The 18,200-nt window shown below is 44.1% G+C and overlaps 1 protein-coding gene across 1 annotated transcript in view; it reads left to right on the top strand.

The window, feature by feature from the left end:
• The window catches only part of LOC140387619 (uncharacterized), a 130,527-nt gene that overhangs the window by 24,432 nt on the left and 87,895 nt on the right, over positions 1–18,200 (top strand). Inside the window, exons 15-27 of the mRNA XM_072470812.1 lie at positions 1,945–2,100; positions 3,223–3,317; positions 3,715–3,841; positions 6,096–6,345; positions 6,427–6,482; positions 6,594–6,679; positions 7,911–8,062; positions 9,136–9,274; positions 12,543–12,647; positions 12,790–12,981; positions 13,734–13,973; positions 14,070–14,226; positions 18,025–18,150. Coding sequence (XP_072326913.1) covers positions 1,945–2,100; positions 3,223–3,317; positions 3,715–3,841; positions 6,096–6,345; positions 6,427–6,482; positions 6,594–6,679; positions 7,911–8,062; positions 9,136–9,274; positions 12,543–12,647; positions 12,790–12,981; positions 13,734–13,973; positions 14,070–14,226; positions 18,025–18,150 — 1,881 coding nt within the window. The remainder of the gene's footprint in view (positions 1–1,944; positions 2,101–3,222; positions 3,318–3,714; positions 3,842–6,095; positions 6,346–6,426; positions 6,483–6,593; positions 6,680–7,910; positions 8,063–9,135; positions 9,275–12,542; positions 12,648–12,789; positions 12,982–13,733; positions 13,974–14,069; positions 14,227–18,024; positions 18,151–18,200) is intronic.

Genomic DNA, 18,200 nt, shown 5'->3' with positions numbered 1-18,200 from the left:
CATTTAGCTTTAATATGTGCCACCACCTGACTCATACTCAAGTACCCCCATAGTACCACCCATCACCCATTTGCACTCCCCAACCCCCTACCAGCAGCTCCCCCCCCCCCCCCCCCCCCCGCGCACACCATCGTTCATAACAGTGTAATCCTACCTCACCGTGAGAGACAGCATGCAAGATCCACAGGTACACTTAATACAAATTGTCCATAAGTCTATCCATAACACTTGAAGTATTATACTTGACAACCATGCGCTGACAAAAACATGTTTGCTTCATATATCACATTTACAAAATAGCAATAAAACTTTGTATTGGCTTTCAACTACTGTGTACTGGTGACAAATTGTTTTCCCAATCATTAAAGCAATGTTAGGTACATGATCACAAAGTAGAGCACTGTGGTTAAAGTTTTATTTTTGTTCATTTATGGGATCTGGGCTTTTCTGGCTGGGCCAGCATTTATTGCCCCTCCCTAATTGCGCAGATTGGTTGGCCAGGCCATATACGAGTCAGCCACAATGCTGTGGGTCCAGAGTCACATGTAGGCAGACCAGGGGAGGGTGGCAGATTTAGTGGACCAGTTAGGTTTTTAATGACAATGGTTCCATGACATGCGACGGTTTTTAACCCCAGAGTTTTACTGAATTCAAATTTCACCATCTGCCATGGTGGGATTTGAATCCAGGTCCCCAGCGCATTACCTTGAGTCTCTGAGTTAAAACCCCAGTGGCAATACCACTAGCCCATCCTAATTTTGCTTGAAATGAAATGAATATTATTATGGGGTCCGGACAAGACCCCCAATTTTTTACTTTGGAAACTTATGAGGACATGTTACTGGGTCACAGGAGTGATAATACTGACCAGCAGACAGCTATTGTGGTGCAACAAACTTCAATTTAAAAACAGAATTAAACACAATAGTAACAATGGATTAGCTTACATTTAACAGTTACAACATTTTACTTGTTTTCTAACCCTGCCTCTATGTAGGCATATATACAAAATTCTAATTAAGGGAATGGATATATAAAAATAACACAGTTGAATAGTGTTCACAATTTTTAGACATAAATATGTCTAATCCACTAGGATTTGGATGGGAAGGGTTACTCCTCCCTTTTGATTTTCTTCACATTTTGCCTTTAACTCCTACCTTTTATAGTAGTTTACTTCCTACTCACAGTTAGAGAATACAGCAACTAAACAACACTCCAAGCCACAGGGGCTGATTTAGCACAGTGGGCTAAATAGCTGGCTTGTAACGCAGAATAAGGCCAGCAGCTTGGGTTCAATTCTCGTACAGGCCTCCCCGAACAGGTGCCGGAATGTGGCGACTAGGGGCTTTTCACAGTAACTTCATTAAAGCCTACTTGTGACAATAAGCTATTATTAAGTCCCAACCGGGACCATCCTAAGATGCCAGTTCCCTCTTGGGCCAACTTTTATCTCGGGGAATTAACGAGCCCCGCTGTTGGGCCTCTGCCCCTCAGCGGGGGAGGTCGTATTCCGCGATCCCCACAGGGAAATTGATCGAGCCATCCCCCTGGGTCTCAGAGGGGTTAGAACAGAACCAAACTGAACCCTGTCTTTCCAGGATTCTTGGTGTTCCAGAAGCAACCTGGATAAACCTGCTCCCTCCCATTAACTATGTCACCTGCAATCCGAAAGCAAAGCACATGTATATGTCTTGTTACAAACGGTTACATTGCCCCTGCAAAAATCAATGATTCCCTCCCTTTGTAATCACAGCAAAAATGCAAATTTAAAAATATGAGAATTTCTCACATTCGTCACAGGCATCATTAGATCACAAACTGAATAACTAATTTACATCTCTCAACAAAATATACTGTTGGGCCAAAGGTATTTTCAAAACCAGGAGGGAGTATTCCTGAGATAACTACTCTCTTGTGATGATCTATATTCTTTTCCTTCAGGTTTATGTGGCGTCTTCAATGATAAAGCAGATGATGATTTTCTGTCTCGAGGTGGCATTGTGGAAAGTACACCCATCACATTTGTTAATTCCTGGAAGATTCAGGACAGTTGCCCAGATGCAATATTACCTCCTCCTTGTGTCAGTTCAGAAAATGGTAATTATCTTTTCTAACGCAATATAGTTACGGTTGTTTTGTGTCCCCTTTTATAAGATCAGTAATGGTCTCATTGAATGGCGGGATCGGCTCAAGGGGCTGAATGGCTTACTCCTGTTTTTATGTTAGGTAGGGTGATTGGGTTACGGGGATAAGGTGGAAGTGAGGGCTTAAGTGGGTCGGTGCTGACTCGATGGGCCAAATGGCCTCCTTCTGCACTGTAGTTCTATGTTCCCATTACAATTAATTTATATAGAGGCCTATTCTGAAAACATAAACACTAGTATTGGCTAGTTTTATCAGTGACATTAAACAAACCAGCACAAAGGATTATGGAAAGTGTAAGTCTTGTTAAGCATAAATCGAGTTTCTGGGATAGTTAATACTGGTTTCTAAATAATTTCAGCCGAAACTGATGCAGCCCACAAGCCTGACCACCAAGGCCCAAAATACACAATGAGGACAGCATGTTTCTGCTGATTTGATGATAGCCTTCAAATTGAACTGATTTTCTTAGACACACAGGCATATTGGAAAAAAGATTTACATGTGAAAAAATATTCAATTTGTTAAGAAGCTAGATAGTGTAGGCCAATGACTTGAACAAATGATTCAGCAATTTTTTTAAAGAAAATCATTGCCGTCTCATCAGAAATTCCACCTCGAATTGAATTATTCAATTAGAATAAATAGATTCTCTCCTTGCAGCAGCAAGGGGTTTTCTGGCGTGACTTTACCTGACCTATTCTTGTGGCAGGCTGCCAACAAGCAGCCTTAGAATTGTAGACACCAGCAAGCTCTACTCAATAAAACAGCCTTTTCCTGACTCCTTACAGTTACCTGCTCCACCACACACCACAGGTGCAGCGAGCAGGCCCATAGGTTGTTGAGGCCAAATGAAGTGCATTGTCAATATTAGCCAACAAATTAAAACCTGTTTCTTTGTCATGCTTTAATGCTCTACATACTTTTTACAGATGAATTATGTTAACTCCCACTAATGGTGTGTGTAGAAAATTCTAGACTCTGCATGGAAACACTGTGATCAACCTGCAGAAATATCTTTAAATCAAAATATTTTCTGTTGCAGTAAAAGTCATTTTTTGAAAACTCTTATTTCAGAAAAATATGCAAAAGATAACTGCAACTCCATAAAAGATCCTAATGGTGCCTTTTCAGTATGTCATTCTGCAGTCGATCCCGCACTTTATTATCAGGTAAGGAATGGTCCAGAGTAAACGTTTACAAATGGAAATGCTTCATTTTCAACATAAAGTAAAAAGTTGTCAAACCAGAATCCTTTGTGCTTCCCCCTTGACTGGTTGAGTTTATCCATTGAGTAACAGACCCATAAAGCACATGAAGATCCCAGGTACAGCACATTTTCTGCAAAGCTATTTAACCTCGGACAGGACGACATTCCGGGTGACATGATTTTCCCCATGGTGTCAACTTTAATTTCACCAGGATTAATTTTGTCGTTTATATAAGCTTTGTGTTAAACAACTCCGTATGGTGGACATGAATTTAAAATACAATATTAATCATCACTCTTGATTTTTTTTTTGTGATAAAATACTGCTGCTTGAATTTTTAACTTTTTTGATTATTTAGATGTGCGTAGATGCCACCTGCGCCTGTGAGAACATCAATGATTGTCTTTGTGCTGGGCTGGGAGCGTATGTTTATGAGTGTGCTGCTCACGGTATCTTCATGAGAAACTGGAGAGGAAAGATTTGCAGTAAGTTGTAATGTTGCATACACTTTAGGAAAACAGAATCTGAGGCCCAGGTTTTCCTCACCAAGTCAGGTGTACCGAGTCTTGAGATTTCTTGGCTCAGTGAACCCGAACTTTTAAAATGTCCTCCTTCAGGTGGATATTTGGTTGGTGGGGTAGGGGACGAGAGGGAGGGAGGGTGGCAGAAATGGGAGTCGGTGTCGGGGCAGGTACCCCAGAATGAGTGCGGAAGCTGCTCGGATTGGAGGCGGGCTGGGTGCAAGGTCTGTCTCTGCTCCGACACCGTGTATAAACATAATTAAGTTTAAGTATAACAACCCCCAAAGGATTTCTTCCCTCCAGATATCTTACTACCACTCCCAAAGGGTTCCCTGGCTATCCATGCGAATCCACCAAGTTCAGCCGCCCTCTTACCTGGTCATTTTTGCGCACTCTGGGATTCTGGGAAATTGAATGCCAGTGAAGGCAGCTAGTGATTAAAATGGCCAGTTGACTCCGCAATTCGCACCCCAGCCGTACTCCAGCCCCACTCTCGTGAAAATGACAAATTCCAGGTTTGGGGGCGGGACTTCGAAATTTTGGCCATTTCAGGGATTTCTGCCACGATGGACAGCCTTCACATTGCGAAACAAATTCAGCACCAGTGTTAGCAGAGTTGACATTCTTCAATCTCACTCTGCCGGCCAACGTCTTCACAATGCCGTTGAAGGATTTAGGATTAAGAAAAGGTCACCCAGTTTCAATAATTCAGTATGCAGTCATAATGAGTGGGGGTGGGGGGGGGGGGGTCGCACAAGCTAGAGCTTCTTGCAGCCAGTGTAGATAGAAGTAATCTCAAATCCAAACGCTGCCGGTATTACCCCCTTTCTAAGAGGGACTTTTCTGCTGCCTAAAATCTGAAAGGTTGTTCCAGACCTAGTGAGGCCTGGGCATCGGCTCATTGTACTCTCCCTCCTTCTGTGGCCACCAGTATCTGTCAATTGTCCAGATCGCTGAAAGCTGAGGAGATAGGAAGTACTCAAATTCCACTGAGTGACATCCCATCATCCTAATCCCTGAGGGAAAGGGCATGATCGGTCCGGTGCCCGGCGTGGAGCCCGTTATTCCCGGCAAGGATCTGGGCGCAACGGGTGAATTGTTCGACAGCCCTAAATCGGGCTCCACGCCGGGCCGATCATGAGTCACCAGACTTGCTCTGCCTGGCACGATCTGAATCTCGCCCTCACTGGGCAAGATCCAGATCTGCATATTTAAATTAGCCTAACGGATTTACCCAGCACCCAGGACACAATTGCCGCATCCACAATTCTTTGCCAGGGGGCCGTTTAATACTGGTTCACACAAACGTGGACCTTGCATAAAGGCACCTTGGGGAAGGGGTCTGGTAGGCCATTGGAGACCCCCAGGTGGTTGGGTACAGGGCGGGGTGGTATACTGGCATCCCCTTACATCTGGGCACATTGGTACTGCCAGTCTGGCAGTGGAATCTGGGCACCCTGACAGTGCCATCTTGGCACTACCAGGATGCCCAGGTGGCACTGCTAGGGTACCAGTGCATTGCCAAGAACCCAGGCTTGCAGTGCCAAGGTGCCTAGGTCCCAGGTTGGCAGTGCCAGGGTTCAGGCCAAAGGAGGGGCTTTGCCAATTGGAGGGGGGGTTTATGGGGTTCCCAGGGGCCTCAACAAGGTTGGGGGGCGGGGGTTGATAAAGATCTATGCGCCAGCAGGAAATTACTCTAAGTGCGGCCTCGGAATCTCCCCAAAATCAAAGAATGGCAAAGTGCCGTTGAATAGCGGGGTGTTTCTGGGACATACCCTGCTAAACACGCCAAAATGCTCCGGGTTCAAGATCTACCCTCAGACTTGATGACCAAGGAAGGTAAGTTCATAATGTGGTCAGACAGGTTGAGTGTCAATCTGCAAGTCCTTGCAACAAGCCAATGGCTGGTGGTGAGAGCAGGAGAGACACCTGGTCAGCCACATTTGATGTGGAGTAGTGTCCCTCAAGCTTAAAACCCCTGGCGATAGACGAGTAACCTGTTGCAGGAATTACTAGCTATGGAAGCAGACAAAGGTCTGCCTTAGTACACCGTTAGGTGTGGAAAGAGAATTGGAATGGAATAGTTTGCATTCTTATTTTGCTGAGTTCTAGTGTCCATCTGTTCTCTGCCAGTCAGACAATATGAATGAGAAAAATACTTATTTGGATTTAAGTGCATTAAATGCATCATTAAAATCTATGTTGTTTTTCCACTTAGATACACCACCATGTGCCAACACTCAGGTCTTTGAGAATGACATGAGAGCCTGTAACCGCACTTGTCGATCACTGTCCGAGTACGATTACACCTGCATGGTTAAGGATGTGCCAGTTTATGGCTGTGGCTGTCCAGAGGGCAAGTACATGGACAACGCTGGTGCTTGTATTGATAAATCAGACTGCCTGTGTTATATTGGTGACATGATTATCAAAAAAGGGCAGAGCATTACTCTGAATGGTCGAACCTGGTAAGTATCTTTATCATATTGTACATATATTGAGGAAATAATTAAACGAGTACAATAATATAACTCTGTTATTTCATTCAGCACTTGTGAAAATGGCAAGCCTTACTGTTCAACAGTTCCTGTAACTACCAGCCCAGGTGAACAATTGCTTTCATTTTTTCCAGTGCCGTCAATATAAATCAACGTGACAATTTGAATCCAAATGGATGTTCATTTCTAAACAAAAAATTGGAATTTTTCTTTTCTAGGCTGTCTGAATGGGAAAGTATATTTTGATTGTAGAAATGTGGAAGTTTTTTGTGGAAAGACCTGCAAAGGATATAATAAGTCATGTGTAAGTGCGATTTGTGCATTCAACATTTTTAATGTTCTCTTGCAATTTTCAATGTGCAGTTATTCTGAACTATTGCTATTAAATGCAACAAATATTCAACTTTAGCTAAAACTATTAACAGCTTCTCTGTCGGCAGGATCCTCCGCCCAGCATCAGTGCACTCACACCAGCGGATTTCCCCAAGGTCTGATGGTCCCCACAATGGGAAACCCCATTGGCCGGCTGGCTGGACGGAGAATCCCGCTGCTGGCGGAGGGTGCCACACCAAAAAACGGGTGCGGCGGGACGGAAAATCCAGCCCAAGGCTGGATTTAGCACGGCCTCCAATGTAATGCTACCTCACTATTTGTCTCACTCATGGACCAGGAGTCTCCCCTACCCGGCGGGGCGGGGGGTCCCGGCGGGAGGGAGTGGCATGAACCACTCCGGCGTCGGCCGCCCCAAATGTGCGGATTTCTCCGCACCGTTAGGTGCCAAGCTCTCACTTTCAGGGGCTAGGCCCGCGCCGGAACAGTTGGCGCACCACCGGCCGGCGGGAAAGGCCTTTGGCGCCATGCCAGTCGGGGCTGAAGGGACTCCGCCGGTCGGCGGAAGTCCACGCATGCGCGGGAGCGTCCGCGGCTGCTGACGTCATCCCCGCGCATGCGCAGGAGGGGGTCACTTCCGCATCGGCCATCGCGGAGGCTATGGCCTAGACGGAAAGAAAAGAGTGCCCCCACGGCACAGGCCCGCCTGCAGATCGGCCGTCCCCGATCGCGGGCCAGGCCACCGTGGGGGCACCCCCCAGAGCCAGATCGCCCCGCACCGCCCCCCCCCAGGACCCCGGAGCCCGCCCACGCCGCTAGTCCCGCCGATAATGTAGGTGGTTTGATTCACGCCGGCGGGACTGGCATGACAGCAGAGGGACTTCAGCCCATCGTGGGCCGGAGAATCACTGGGACCGGCGCGGCGCAATTCCCGCCCCCGCTGAATTTTCGGTGCCGGAGAATTCGGCGGGGGCGGGATTCACACCACCCCCCAGCGATTCTCCGACCCTGCATGGTCTCAATGGAATGGAATGAGTGCAATATTTAGATTATGCAGAATGCTATTCTTGAACTAATCTCAGAACATTTCACCTCAGAATAAGGATCGCTGTGTAAAAGCAATAGTTACGAACTCATGTGAATCTGCGTCTCAATTGGATTTAACACCAAATTGAAAATTAATTAATTTATGTCTTTGCTAAAAGTCAAATGAACGCTGTGTCCCTGGCTGTGTCTGTCCTGATAATCTTGTGGAAGATGAGAATGGAAGATGTATTACTCCTGAAAAGTGCCCTTGTTCATATGGAGGAGAAAGTTATGCTTCTGGAATCACAATTCCAACGGACTGCAATAACTGGTGAGATTAAACAATTGGAAAAATTAACCAACATTACCGAATACATGACAATATTTATTTTTGCATCATTCCATGTAATGTCGCTATGTTGAATTGACAGCACAGAAATAGGCCATCTCACCCAGCTGCTGACTGCTGGTATGCATGTTTCTCTGATCTTTTAGAGTATATCTTTATGTTATTTTATCCCTTATGCACTTATCTAGATCTTGGACTGGATTCACCAGTCCCCCAGCAGCGTGTTTCTCGGCAGCTCGCTGTTTACTGGCAACGGGATTTTCTACTCCCGCCGCCTGTCAATGGAATTTCCCATTGAAGCGACCCCACGTCGTCGGGAAACCAACCCGCACGGTTGGGTGTGCTGCCGGTGGGAAAGGTGTATCACACTATCCGGAGAATTCCCACCCTTATCTTATAAGCTATTTGTGTAAATTTCTCCATTTGGTTGAATGATTTATTTTAGATCCACACTCTGAGTAAACACATTTCTCCTGTATTCCGCTCTCTCAGGTACCATATCCTAAGAGGGTGTTGGCGACCATGGGCCTCAAGTCAATTGGCCTATGATTACACTTGGTAAAGCACTGTAGTGGTTTGCTGTTGCCTTCTGCTGTATGGCCAACCAGGAAATGTGCCCACTCTTACCAGCTGCCAACAGACAGGATTTACAGGCTGATAATTAATCTGTATGGCCACATTAAGGTTGTAACTTGCACAGCGACCAAGACTCAGAGTGGGATTTGAACTCGGAGCTATTGGCCCAGAAGTAGGGATGCTGCCACATGATCTGCACCGCAAGAGCTGCCTGTGTTCCTTCCTGGATTTATTAATGACTATTTTATATTTGTCCCCAGTTTTAGACTCCCTTCAGATGGAAACATCTGTTGATCAACTTCATAATTTTAAAGATCTCTTTTGGCCACTCCTCTGCCTTCCTTTTTTGAGTGGAAAACATCCCAAACTGTTCAGGCTTTCCTGATAGTTCCAGTAGCAACCTAACAATCATCTCTAGTGCCTCTATATCCCTTTTGTAGAACTGTGAGCAGTACTCTTGGTGCTTTTTTATATTGCAGCACATGCAAGGCTGGAACCTGGAAGTGCACCAAGAACATATGTCCAAAGGAATGTCTCATTTATGGAGATGGCCACTATGCAACCTTTGACGGAAAAAGATACCGCTATGATGGCAACTGTGAATATATCTTGGTTGAGGTAAGTTGCTTTGAGAATGGGTTGTGTCATAAGATAATGGGCGGGGTTCTCCAGCCTCCCACTTGCAAGTTACTCGGAGGGTGAAGTGGCGTGCCATTCGATGGCAGAGGGATTCTGTCCCCCCCCACCACTGTCAATGGGAATTCCCAGTGAAGTCTCACAAACAGCAATGCAATACTCTGTTTTTTAGCCATGTTGATTATGCAATATTGGCCAAAACATTGGAAACAATTCCCTTGTTTTGGGCGGCACGGTGGTGCAGTGGTTAGCACTGCTGCGTCACAGCGGCGAGGACCCAGGTTCAATCCCGGCCCCGGGTCACTGTCCGTGTGGGAGTTTGCACATTCTCCCTGTGTTTGCATGGGTCTCATCCCCACCACCCAAATATGTGCAGGGTAGGTGAATTGACCACATTAAATTGCCCCTTAATTTAAACAAAACACTTCCCCTGTTCTTCTTCAAAATCGTACCACATGGTTTTGCATTTGCAATCTCAGCGTAATGTTTCCTTTGAAAGCCAATACTCCTCCAACAGTAACACATACACTAAAAACTGCTCTGGAGTGTCAGCATAGATTTTTGGGTTCAAGTTTTAGGAGTAGGGCTCTCTGACTGAGAGGTCAAAGAGGCATTCATTGACACATAATTGACACTACACAGTTAGTATTTCTGTGTGGGGTACCTGAACCTCTTCTATTGCTCAGCTAGTGTCTACAAACACAGACCTTGCAAGCAAGGTGATTGAATAATTACTCCTGACTGCATCCTCTAAACTCACCGCCTGACCACACCAACCCACCACACCACCCCTGCTGCTCACTAGTTCAGGGGCATGACAATTATTTGTAGCACTGCCACAAGATTTTCTACCTCAGAACAAATCGGGCAAATTACTTGGAAATTATTTGCTATATATGTATTAACATTACACCAGATGCGTCCATTTACACACATGGCCATCTGGAGAATTTCTTATTTGTTCAAGGCCAGAAAATCTTAAAGGGTTTATTTTCATTGGTTAGAACATTTGCACAAATCTCTTTGTGTGCAATATTAGAATGGTCATTAATCTGTTTACTTTAAATATGTCAAGAATTTAATAGATAGAGATTGCTTTATCATTTATTCATGGGATCTGAGCATGACTGGCAATTAAGGTCAATGTTTATTGTCCATCACGAATTGTCCTTGAGAATGTGGTGCGGAGCTTTCTTGTTGAACTGTCCATGTGGTGCAAGTACAGTTAGGAAGGGAGTACAAGGACTTTGACCCAATTACATTGAAGGAACAGTAGTTATAGTATTAAGCCAGGATGGATTGTATCTTGGAGAATAACTTTCAGGTGATGGTGTTCCCCTACATCTGCTGCATCCTCATAGACAGTTGAAATGTGCAGCTCTTGTGCATTGATAGTAGAGAGAATGAATGATTGAGGTGGTAGATGGGGTGCCAATCAAGTGAACTGCTTGTCGTCGATAGTGTTGAGCTTCTTTAATGTTTTTGGAGCTGCACTCATCCAGGCAAGTGGAGAGTATCCCATCACACTCCTGTCTTGTGCCTTGTAGATGGTGGACAGATTTAGGTGTGTCACGAGGTGGGTTATTCGCACAGAATTCCCAGGTTCTGACCTGCTCTTGTAGTCATTACATTTATGTGGCTGGTCCAGTTCAGTTTCTGGTACATGTGATCCCCAGGATGTTGGCCAAGGTGGTATCAAAAATGGTAATGCCATTCAATGTCAGAAGGGCAATGGTTAGATTTGCTTTTTTTTGTTGGAGATGGTCATTGCCTGGCACTTGTGAAGCACAAATTTAAATCGTCACTCCTCAGTCCAAGCCTGTCCAGGTCTTGATGCATGCAAGCATGGGCTCACTCAATATATGAGGAGTTGCAAAAGAAACTGATGCTATGCAATCATCAGTGAACATTCCCACTTCTGACCTTATGACGGGGGATAGGTCGTTGATGCAGATAACTCTAAATATAAACTTCTTTTATTGTGGAAATATGTCCCTTTCACCAAAAAAACTCACATTGAACTTTGAAGGAACTCTGATTAGAAGCCTGATTTTGGCATTCAGCAGTGAGGTGCCGATGTTTGCTGCTGATCTCAAAGAAAGCTGCCCACTTGTGATGCATGTGCTGTGAATTTCCCCTCTCCTGTTGATGGTTTGATTCTGGCACCAACTCTAGGGGATCTCCAGATGTCCAAAAACCTATGCAACCAATCACGTTGATGAATTCTCAAACCCAGCAAATCAGGAAATAAATGCACTGAATGACTTTCACTATTTACAGATCTTGCAATGTGAAATAAAGATTGGAGCACACACATGGGAATAAAGTAGAAACAGAAATATAAAAAACAAACTTTAAACACATTTTATTACATGAATAAATTATAGAATTGTTAATCACAATGTAGAAATGTTAAATTCCACAAATATAAAAAGATTATTTCAGGGCCAGAGAGGTTGTAGTTCTTCAGTCTTAGGACGCTATTTAAAACACAATTACACCTAAATCAACTAGGCATAACGTTTTCTGAGGTTTTTACATGGACATTACAGTGTAAGAGGAAAATCACATCAGTTCAAATGATTCCTGAAGATTCCCACCTTGGTCCTGTGAAGGAGCAGGGAATCATTTTTAGCAGCTTCTGGATTTCTGTGTTTCACTTTACATATGCTGCCACCAAAGGTTTCAGGTGGTTTGATAACTAAATGATGGTGACACTGAAAGTTTTGCCTCATTACAACTGGGAATTCCGGGTCATTAATATTGCTAACTAACAGCAATAGATATTAACGGTTCATTGAATTCATACTTTCGGGTAAAGTTTGATCATATTCTCTAGCCCTGGAAGAGATATGAATGCAAGTTCTCTTCTTGAAACTTGGAATATAACAGGAATTTGTTTGTCCCGCTTTATGCATTTGGTCGTTTCATAAAATTTCTGGACATTTAAATAATTTTGAATTGACCAATTTGGGTTCTCCTCGAGTCATGTAGCTGCACATGTGCTTAAATACAAGTAACTTTTGGTGCAACTAGAAGAGGAGAGGAGACAATTTGATTGTGTACAAGTAGAAGATGGTATCTGTTCTTTATTTGGACAGGACATTCATTCATAGTGAATATGTAAGCATTATTGCTAATGCAATACACATTATAATGATATCATACAAATCTACAAATTATTACATTTGCTTCATTTTTAAACAATGTTAGTGTACCATCATACAAATCCCTTTATGATTCACTGTAGGATCGATGCAATAAAGGATCTGGCACAATCCAAATATTAATAGAAAGTGTCCCATGCTGTGAAAAGGGAGTCACGTGTTCAAGAAATATCAGGATTTTATTTGAGGTATGTGTTTCCAGTTCATCAATCTGAAATTACTAAAATGTTCTAGCTGGCGATGTATTACAATGTTTCCCTTTACTTCTTACATGTCGATTGTGATTATACATTATTTTATACATAACCTAAATCATTGGGATTTCTTCAGGGTGTAGAATTCAAACTAATCGATGGCAGAGTGATTAGAGCTGTGATGCCTCGTGACCAATCCAAGTGCCTAGATGAGCCCTATTCGATTCACACTGTTGGACTCTATCTAATCCTTACATTCACCAATGGGGTCACTGTGATATGGGACAAACGCACAAGAGTTTCAATCACACTAGATCCAAGATGGAAGGTAAGTCCATGGCTCAAAACATTAATATTTCCTAATTTGGACTAATTTATTAGTGTAGAAAATATATCTGGAAAGAGCAACCATTTCAGGTATTGAGAACGTGTTTATTTGCAAAACCAAAGGTGTTACTTCCCATATAATGTACCATGAACTGAAGCCCATTACAATGAAAAAGCTTGCAGGCCTGGATAATCTGCTTCCAGATTCATCTAGAAATCCATTGTCGAAAAACAGATCTAGCTGCCAACCATTTCAAATATATAAATAATCTTCCATTACTCTCAAGTAAAGAATATCAACCTTGTGGCTAGCTGGGGTGCAACAAGATAAGGGGAACATTTTCTGGCTTCGCAGTCGTAGAGCATCACACCCCAGGAGCCAATGGCAGAATTTTAAGTGTGGAGGATAGTTTTGACAATCTCTTTGGGTCCCAGGTCCCAGGTCCTCTCCTAGGCCTATGCTGCTGGCCAACTCAGTGGCGGAGCTGGCCAATTTTCCTGTTGCCCCAATCCACTTCTCTGAGCCTGGGTGAGCTGGTTTGATGCCTAAAATTTGGTGGTGGCAGGAGGCCCGGACTTCAAAATGGCCTCACGCTGACACCAGTCGGTATGGGCAGCAGCACCTCCACTGACTTCATATCCATGTTGGGAACTACTTTAAAGTTGCCTTGCCATTACATACTTTACAAAAACTGTCAGTATTATAGTAATTATGATTTATTAAATTAATATTTGTGCACTCATTTATTTCAGAATAAAGTATGTGGTCTTTGTGGAAATTTCAATGGTAATGTTGCAGATGACCTAACAACAAAAGAAAACTCTGTGGTGACAAACACACTGGAATTTGGAAACAGCTGGAAGTCATCATTGTCCTGTTCAAATGCAATTGATCAAACATTCCCCTGTGACAGGAACCCATACTGTTTATCATGGGCTCAAAGGAAGTGCCGTATGATCAAGGATGCTGTGTTTCAAAAATGCCATAAAAAGGTAAGTTTACTGTCAAATATGTTACTTGCAACTGGAGTGTATCTTCGTTCAAGGTATTTTCTGACTTCTGACACTGTGTCCTAACATTTCTATCAGGTTGACCCAACTCCATTCTATGATGCCTGTATCCAAGAAGCTTGTGCCTGTGACTTGGAAGGGAAATATCTGGGTTTCTGTACCGCTGTAGCAGTGTATGCAGAAGCTTGTAATAAAGCTGGTGTTTGTGTTCGCTGGAGAACCCCAGACATGTGCCGTAAGGATTTGTGTTATTAAGAATTAAAGAGCATGATCATAATTATGTTATACATTTGCATGTATTTACTCAAATGGGGTACTGCAGGATGTCGTGAACATAGTAAAGTAATATATACAGAGCAAAAGGAGTATACTTTTGGTCAGGACAGACTCAAGCTGAGACATAGGACTTGAGATAGATATCTGACCTTGATAGAAAATTGTTTAAACACTAGGTAGTTGGAAGAAAGGAGACATTGTTGAATTATGGACAATGTCAAGTGATGTGGGTTGGTTATCCTGGAGGGAAAATTAGCTCCTGAAGGACAGAAGGTCAGAGGCCTCATGATGGATGGATTCGCGACCTTAAGGTAGGGGACTGAAATTGAGACCTGGTGGTAGAACATATAACATAGACCATGACAGCGCAGTACAGGCCCTTCGACCCTCGATGTTGCGCCGACCTGTGAAACCACTCTAAAGCCCATCTACACTATTCCCTTATCGTCCATATGTCTATCCAATGACCATTTGAATGCCCTTAGTGGTGGTGAGTCCATTACTGTTGCAGGCAGGGCATTCCACGCCCTTACTACTCTCTGAGTAAAGAACCTACCTCTGACATCTGTCCTATATCTATCTCCCCTCAATTTAAACCCATATCCCCTCGTGCTGGACATCACCATCCAAGGAAAAAGGCTCTCACTGTCCTCCCCATCTAATCCTCTGATCATCTTGTATGCCTCAATTAAGTCACCTCTTAACCTTCTTCTCTCGAATGAAAACAGCCTCAAGTCCCTCAGCTTTCCCTCATAAGATCTTCCCTCCATATCAGGCAATATTCTGGTAAATCTCCTCTGCACCCTTTCCAATGCTTTCACATCCTTCCTATAATGCGGCGACCAGAATTGCACACAATACTCCAAATACCGCCGCACCAGAGTTTTGTACAGCTGCAACATGACCTCATGGCTCCGAAAATCAATCCCTCTACCAATAAAAGCTAACACACCGTACGCCTTCTGAACAACCCTCTCAACCTGGGTGGCAACTTTCAGGGATCTATGTACATGGACACCGAGATCTCTCTGCTCATCCACATTACCAAGAATCTTACCATTAGCCCAGTACTCTATCTTCCTGTTATTCCTTCCAAAATTAATCACCTCACACTTTTCTGCATTAAACTCCATTTGCCACCTCTCAGCCCAGCGCTGCAGCTTACCTATGTCCCTCTGTAACTTGTAACATCCTTCCGCACTGTCCACAACTCCACCGACTTTAGTGTCATCTGCAAATTTACTCACCCATCCTTCTACGCCCTCCTCCAGGTCATTTAAAAAAATGACAAACAGCAGTGGCCCCAAAACAGATCCTTGTGGTGCACCACTACTAACTGGACTCCAGTCTGAACATTTCCCATCAACCACCACCCTTTGTCTTCTTCCAGCTAGCCAATTTCTGATCCAAACTGCTAAATCACCCTGAATCCCATGCCTCCATATTTTCTGCAGTCGCCTACTGTGGGGAACCTTATCAAACAATTTACTGTAGTGTGGGAGCCATGATGTGGAGATGCCGGCGTTGGACTGGGGTGAGCACAGTACGAAGTCTTACAACACCAGGTTACAGTCCAACAGGTTTGTTTCGATGTCACTAGCTTTCGGAGCGCTGCTCCTTCCTCAGGTGAATGAAGAGGTCTGTTCCAGAAACACATATATAGACAAATTCAAAGATGCCAAACAATGCTTGGAATGCGAGCATTAGCAGGTGATTAAATCTTTACAGATCCAGAGATGGGGTAACCCCAGGTTAAAGAGGTGTGAATTGTACCAAGCCAGGACAGTTGGTAGGATTTCGCAGGCCAGATGGTGGGGGATGAATGTAATGCGACATGAATCCCAGGTCCCAGAGGCCGCACTCATGTGTGCGGAACTTGGCTACAAGTTTCTGCTCGGCGATTCTGCGTTGTTGCGCGTCCTGAAGGCCGCCTTGGAGAACGCTTACCCGGAGATCAGAGGCTGAATGCCCTTGACTGCTGAAGTGTTCCCCGACTGGAAGGGAACATTCCTGCCTGGTGATTGTTGCACGATGTCCGTTCATTCGTTGTCGCAGCGTCTGCATGGTCTCGCCAATGTACCACGCTTCGGGACATCCTTTCCTGCAGCGTATGAGGTAGACAACGTTGACCGAGTCGCACGAGTATGTAACGCGTACCTGGTGGGTGGTGTTCTCACGTGTAATAGTGGTATCCATGTCGATGATCTGGCACGTCTTGCAGAGATTGCCATGACAGGGTTGTGTGGTGTCGTGGTCACTGTTCTGAAGACTGGGTAGTTTGCTGCAAACAATGGTTCGTTTGAGGTTGCGCGGTTGTTTGAAGGCAAGTAGTGGGGGTGTGGGGATGACCGTGGCAAGATGTTCATCGTCATCAATGACGTGTTGAAGGCTGTGAAGAAATCTGTAAAGATTTAATCACCTGCTAATGCTCGCATTCCTAGAATTGTTTGGCATCTTTGAATTTGTCTATATATGTGTTTCTGGAACAGACCTCTTTATTCACCTGAGGAAGGAGCAGCGCTCCGAAAGCTAGTGACATCGAAACAAACCTGTTGGACTTTAACCTGGTGTTGTAAGACTTCGTACTGTCGTGTGGGAATTTGTGGTGATGAGGTCATAGGCTTTAGGGGGGGTAAGCTATTTTGGGAGTTGAAGGGGATCTTCTTCATCGAGGCTCCTAGGGGAGGCATCGAGTTCCAGGGGTAAGTGCGAAGATATTTACCTCATGAATTCACTGTCTTCACCATGTGGAAGCTGTCGGGGCTCGGAAAATCTGGACAGAAGCTAAACCTGCCAGACAAAGAGGCTCAAAGCATTATTAATATACTTAAAGTTACAACTCACCTCCTTGAGTGATTGGTCCCAACCTCATTAAAACCAGAAATGGATGGGCTGGAGGGCTCTTTGTGTTGGTAAACAGGGGCGTCATTCTCCGCCGGCGGGAGTCTCCGTTTTGCCGGCGCCCGGGGATTTCCCGACGGCGTGGGGCTGCCCCACAATGGGAAACCCCATTGACCGGCCGGTGTTACGGAGACTCCCGCCGGCCGGTCGGGGCAGAAATGTGGCGGGGCGGGTAGGAGAATTTCGCCCCTGATTTCTGACACTTTAACACCCCACTTATCTGAGCCAAACCCACCTGTCTCTTCATGTTAAAATGCAACCTTGGTGTTCAGATATGGCTTTCTACATTAAGAAGGATATAAGAGCCTCGGAGGCAACCTGGTTACAATATATCAGCATCTTACCTGCAATAAAGGGACTTAAGCATGTGGCTAATAATGGCCTGACAAATAGGTTGGTTAAGAGATGATTAAACCACGCTGCTTAAAATAGTGAAGGGAATTGACAGAGGAAAATAAATGTCTCTTTTTATCAGTTAGGAAATCAAGTACAAAGGAAAACAATATAAAAATATAACATAGAAAGGTTAATTGTATCTAGAAAAAGCTCTCCTCTCAAGGGTTTTGATAATATAGAATGTCCTGTCTCAGAAAGCTGTGGCAATAAAGTCAGTTAATGATTTTAAAAGGGAGAGAAATACCCGGTATAAAAAGATACAAGGAACTTGAATTAAGAAAATAAATTTACCTTTTCTCGTAGAAGTATGTATCTAGACCTTTGGACCAAATAGCCATTTTGTTTCAACAATAAACAGGCTGAATGGCCTTTTCTGTAAATCTCGGCAGTGTTTTCTGTGAATTTTCCACAGATTGTGTAACTTGCTTTAGTTGATTACATAATAACTTCTGTTTTGCAGCTGTTTATTGTGACTATTATAACAGTCCTGATGAATGCAGTTGGCATTATCATCCATGTGGAAAATCAACACCAAAAACATGTTCGGACCATTATGTTGGAAAGAAGTTCTCTGCAATACTTGAAGGTTTAAACTGCATTCTTATGCCTTTATAGCATCTGAAAATATTCCTGTTC

This window comes from Scyliorhinus torazame, chromosome 13 (assembly GCF_047496885.1).
Source record: "Scyliorhinus torazame isolate Kashiwa2021f chromosome 13, sScyTor2.1, whole genome shotgun sequence".
Lineage (NCBI taxonomy): Eukaryota > Metazoa > Chordata > Chondrichthyes > Carcharhiniformes > Scyliorhinidae > Scyliorhinus > Scyliorhinus torazame.
Note: the sequence above shows the minus strand (reverse complement) of the source record. Positions and strands in the feature narration are given on the sequence as shown.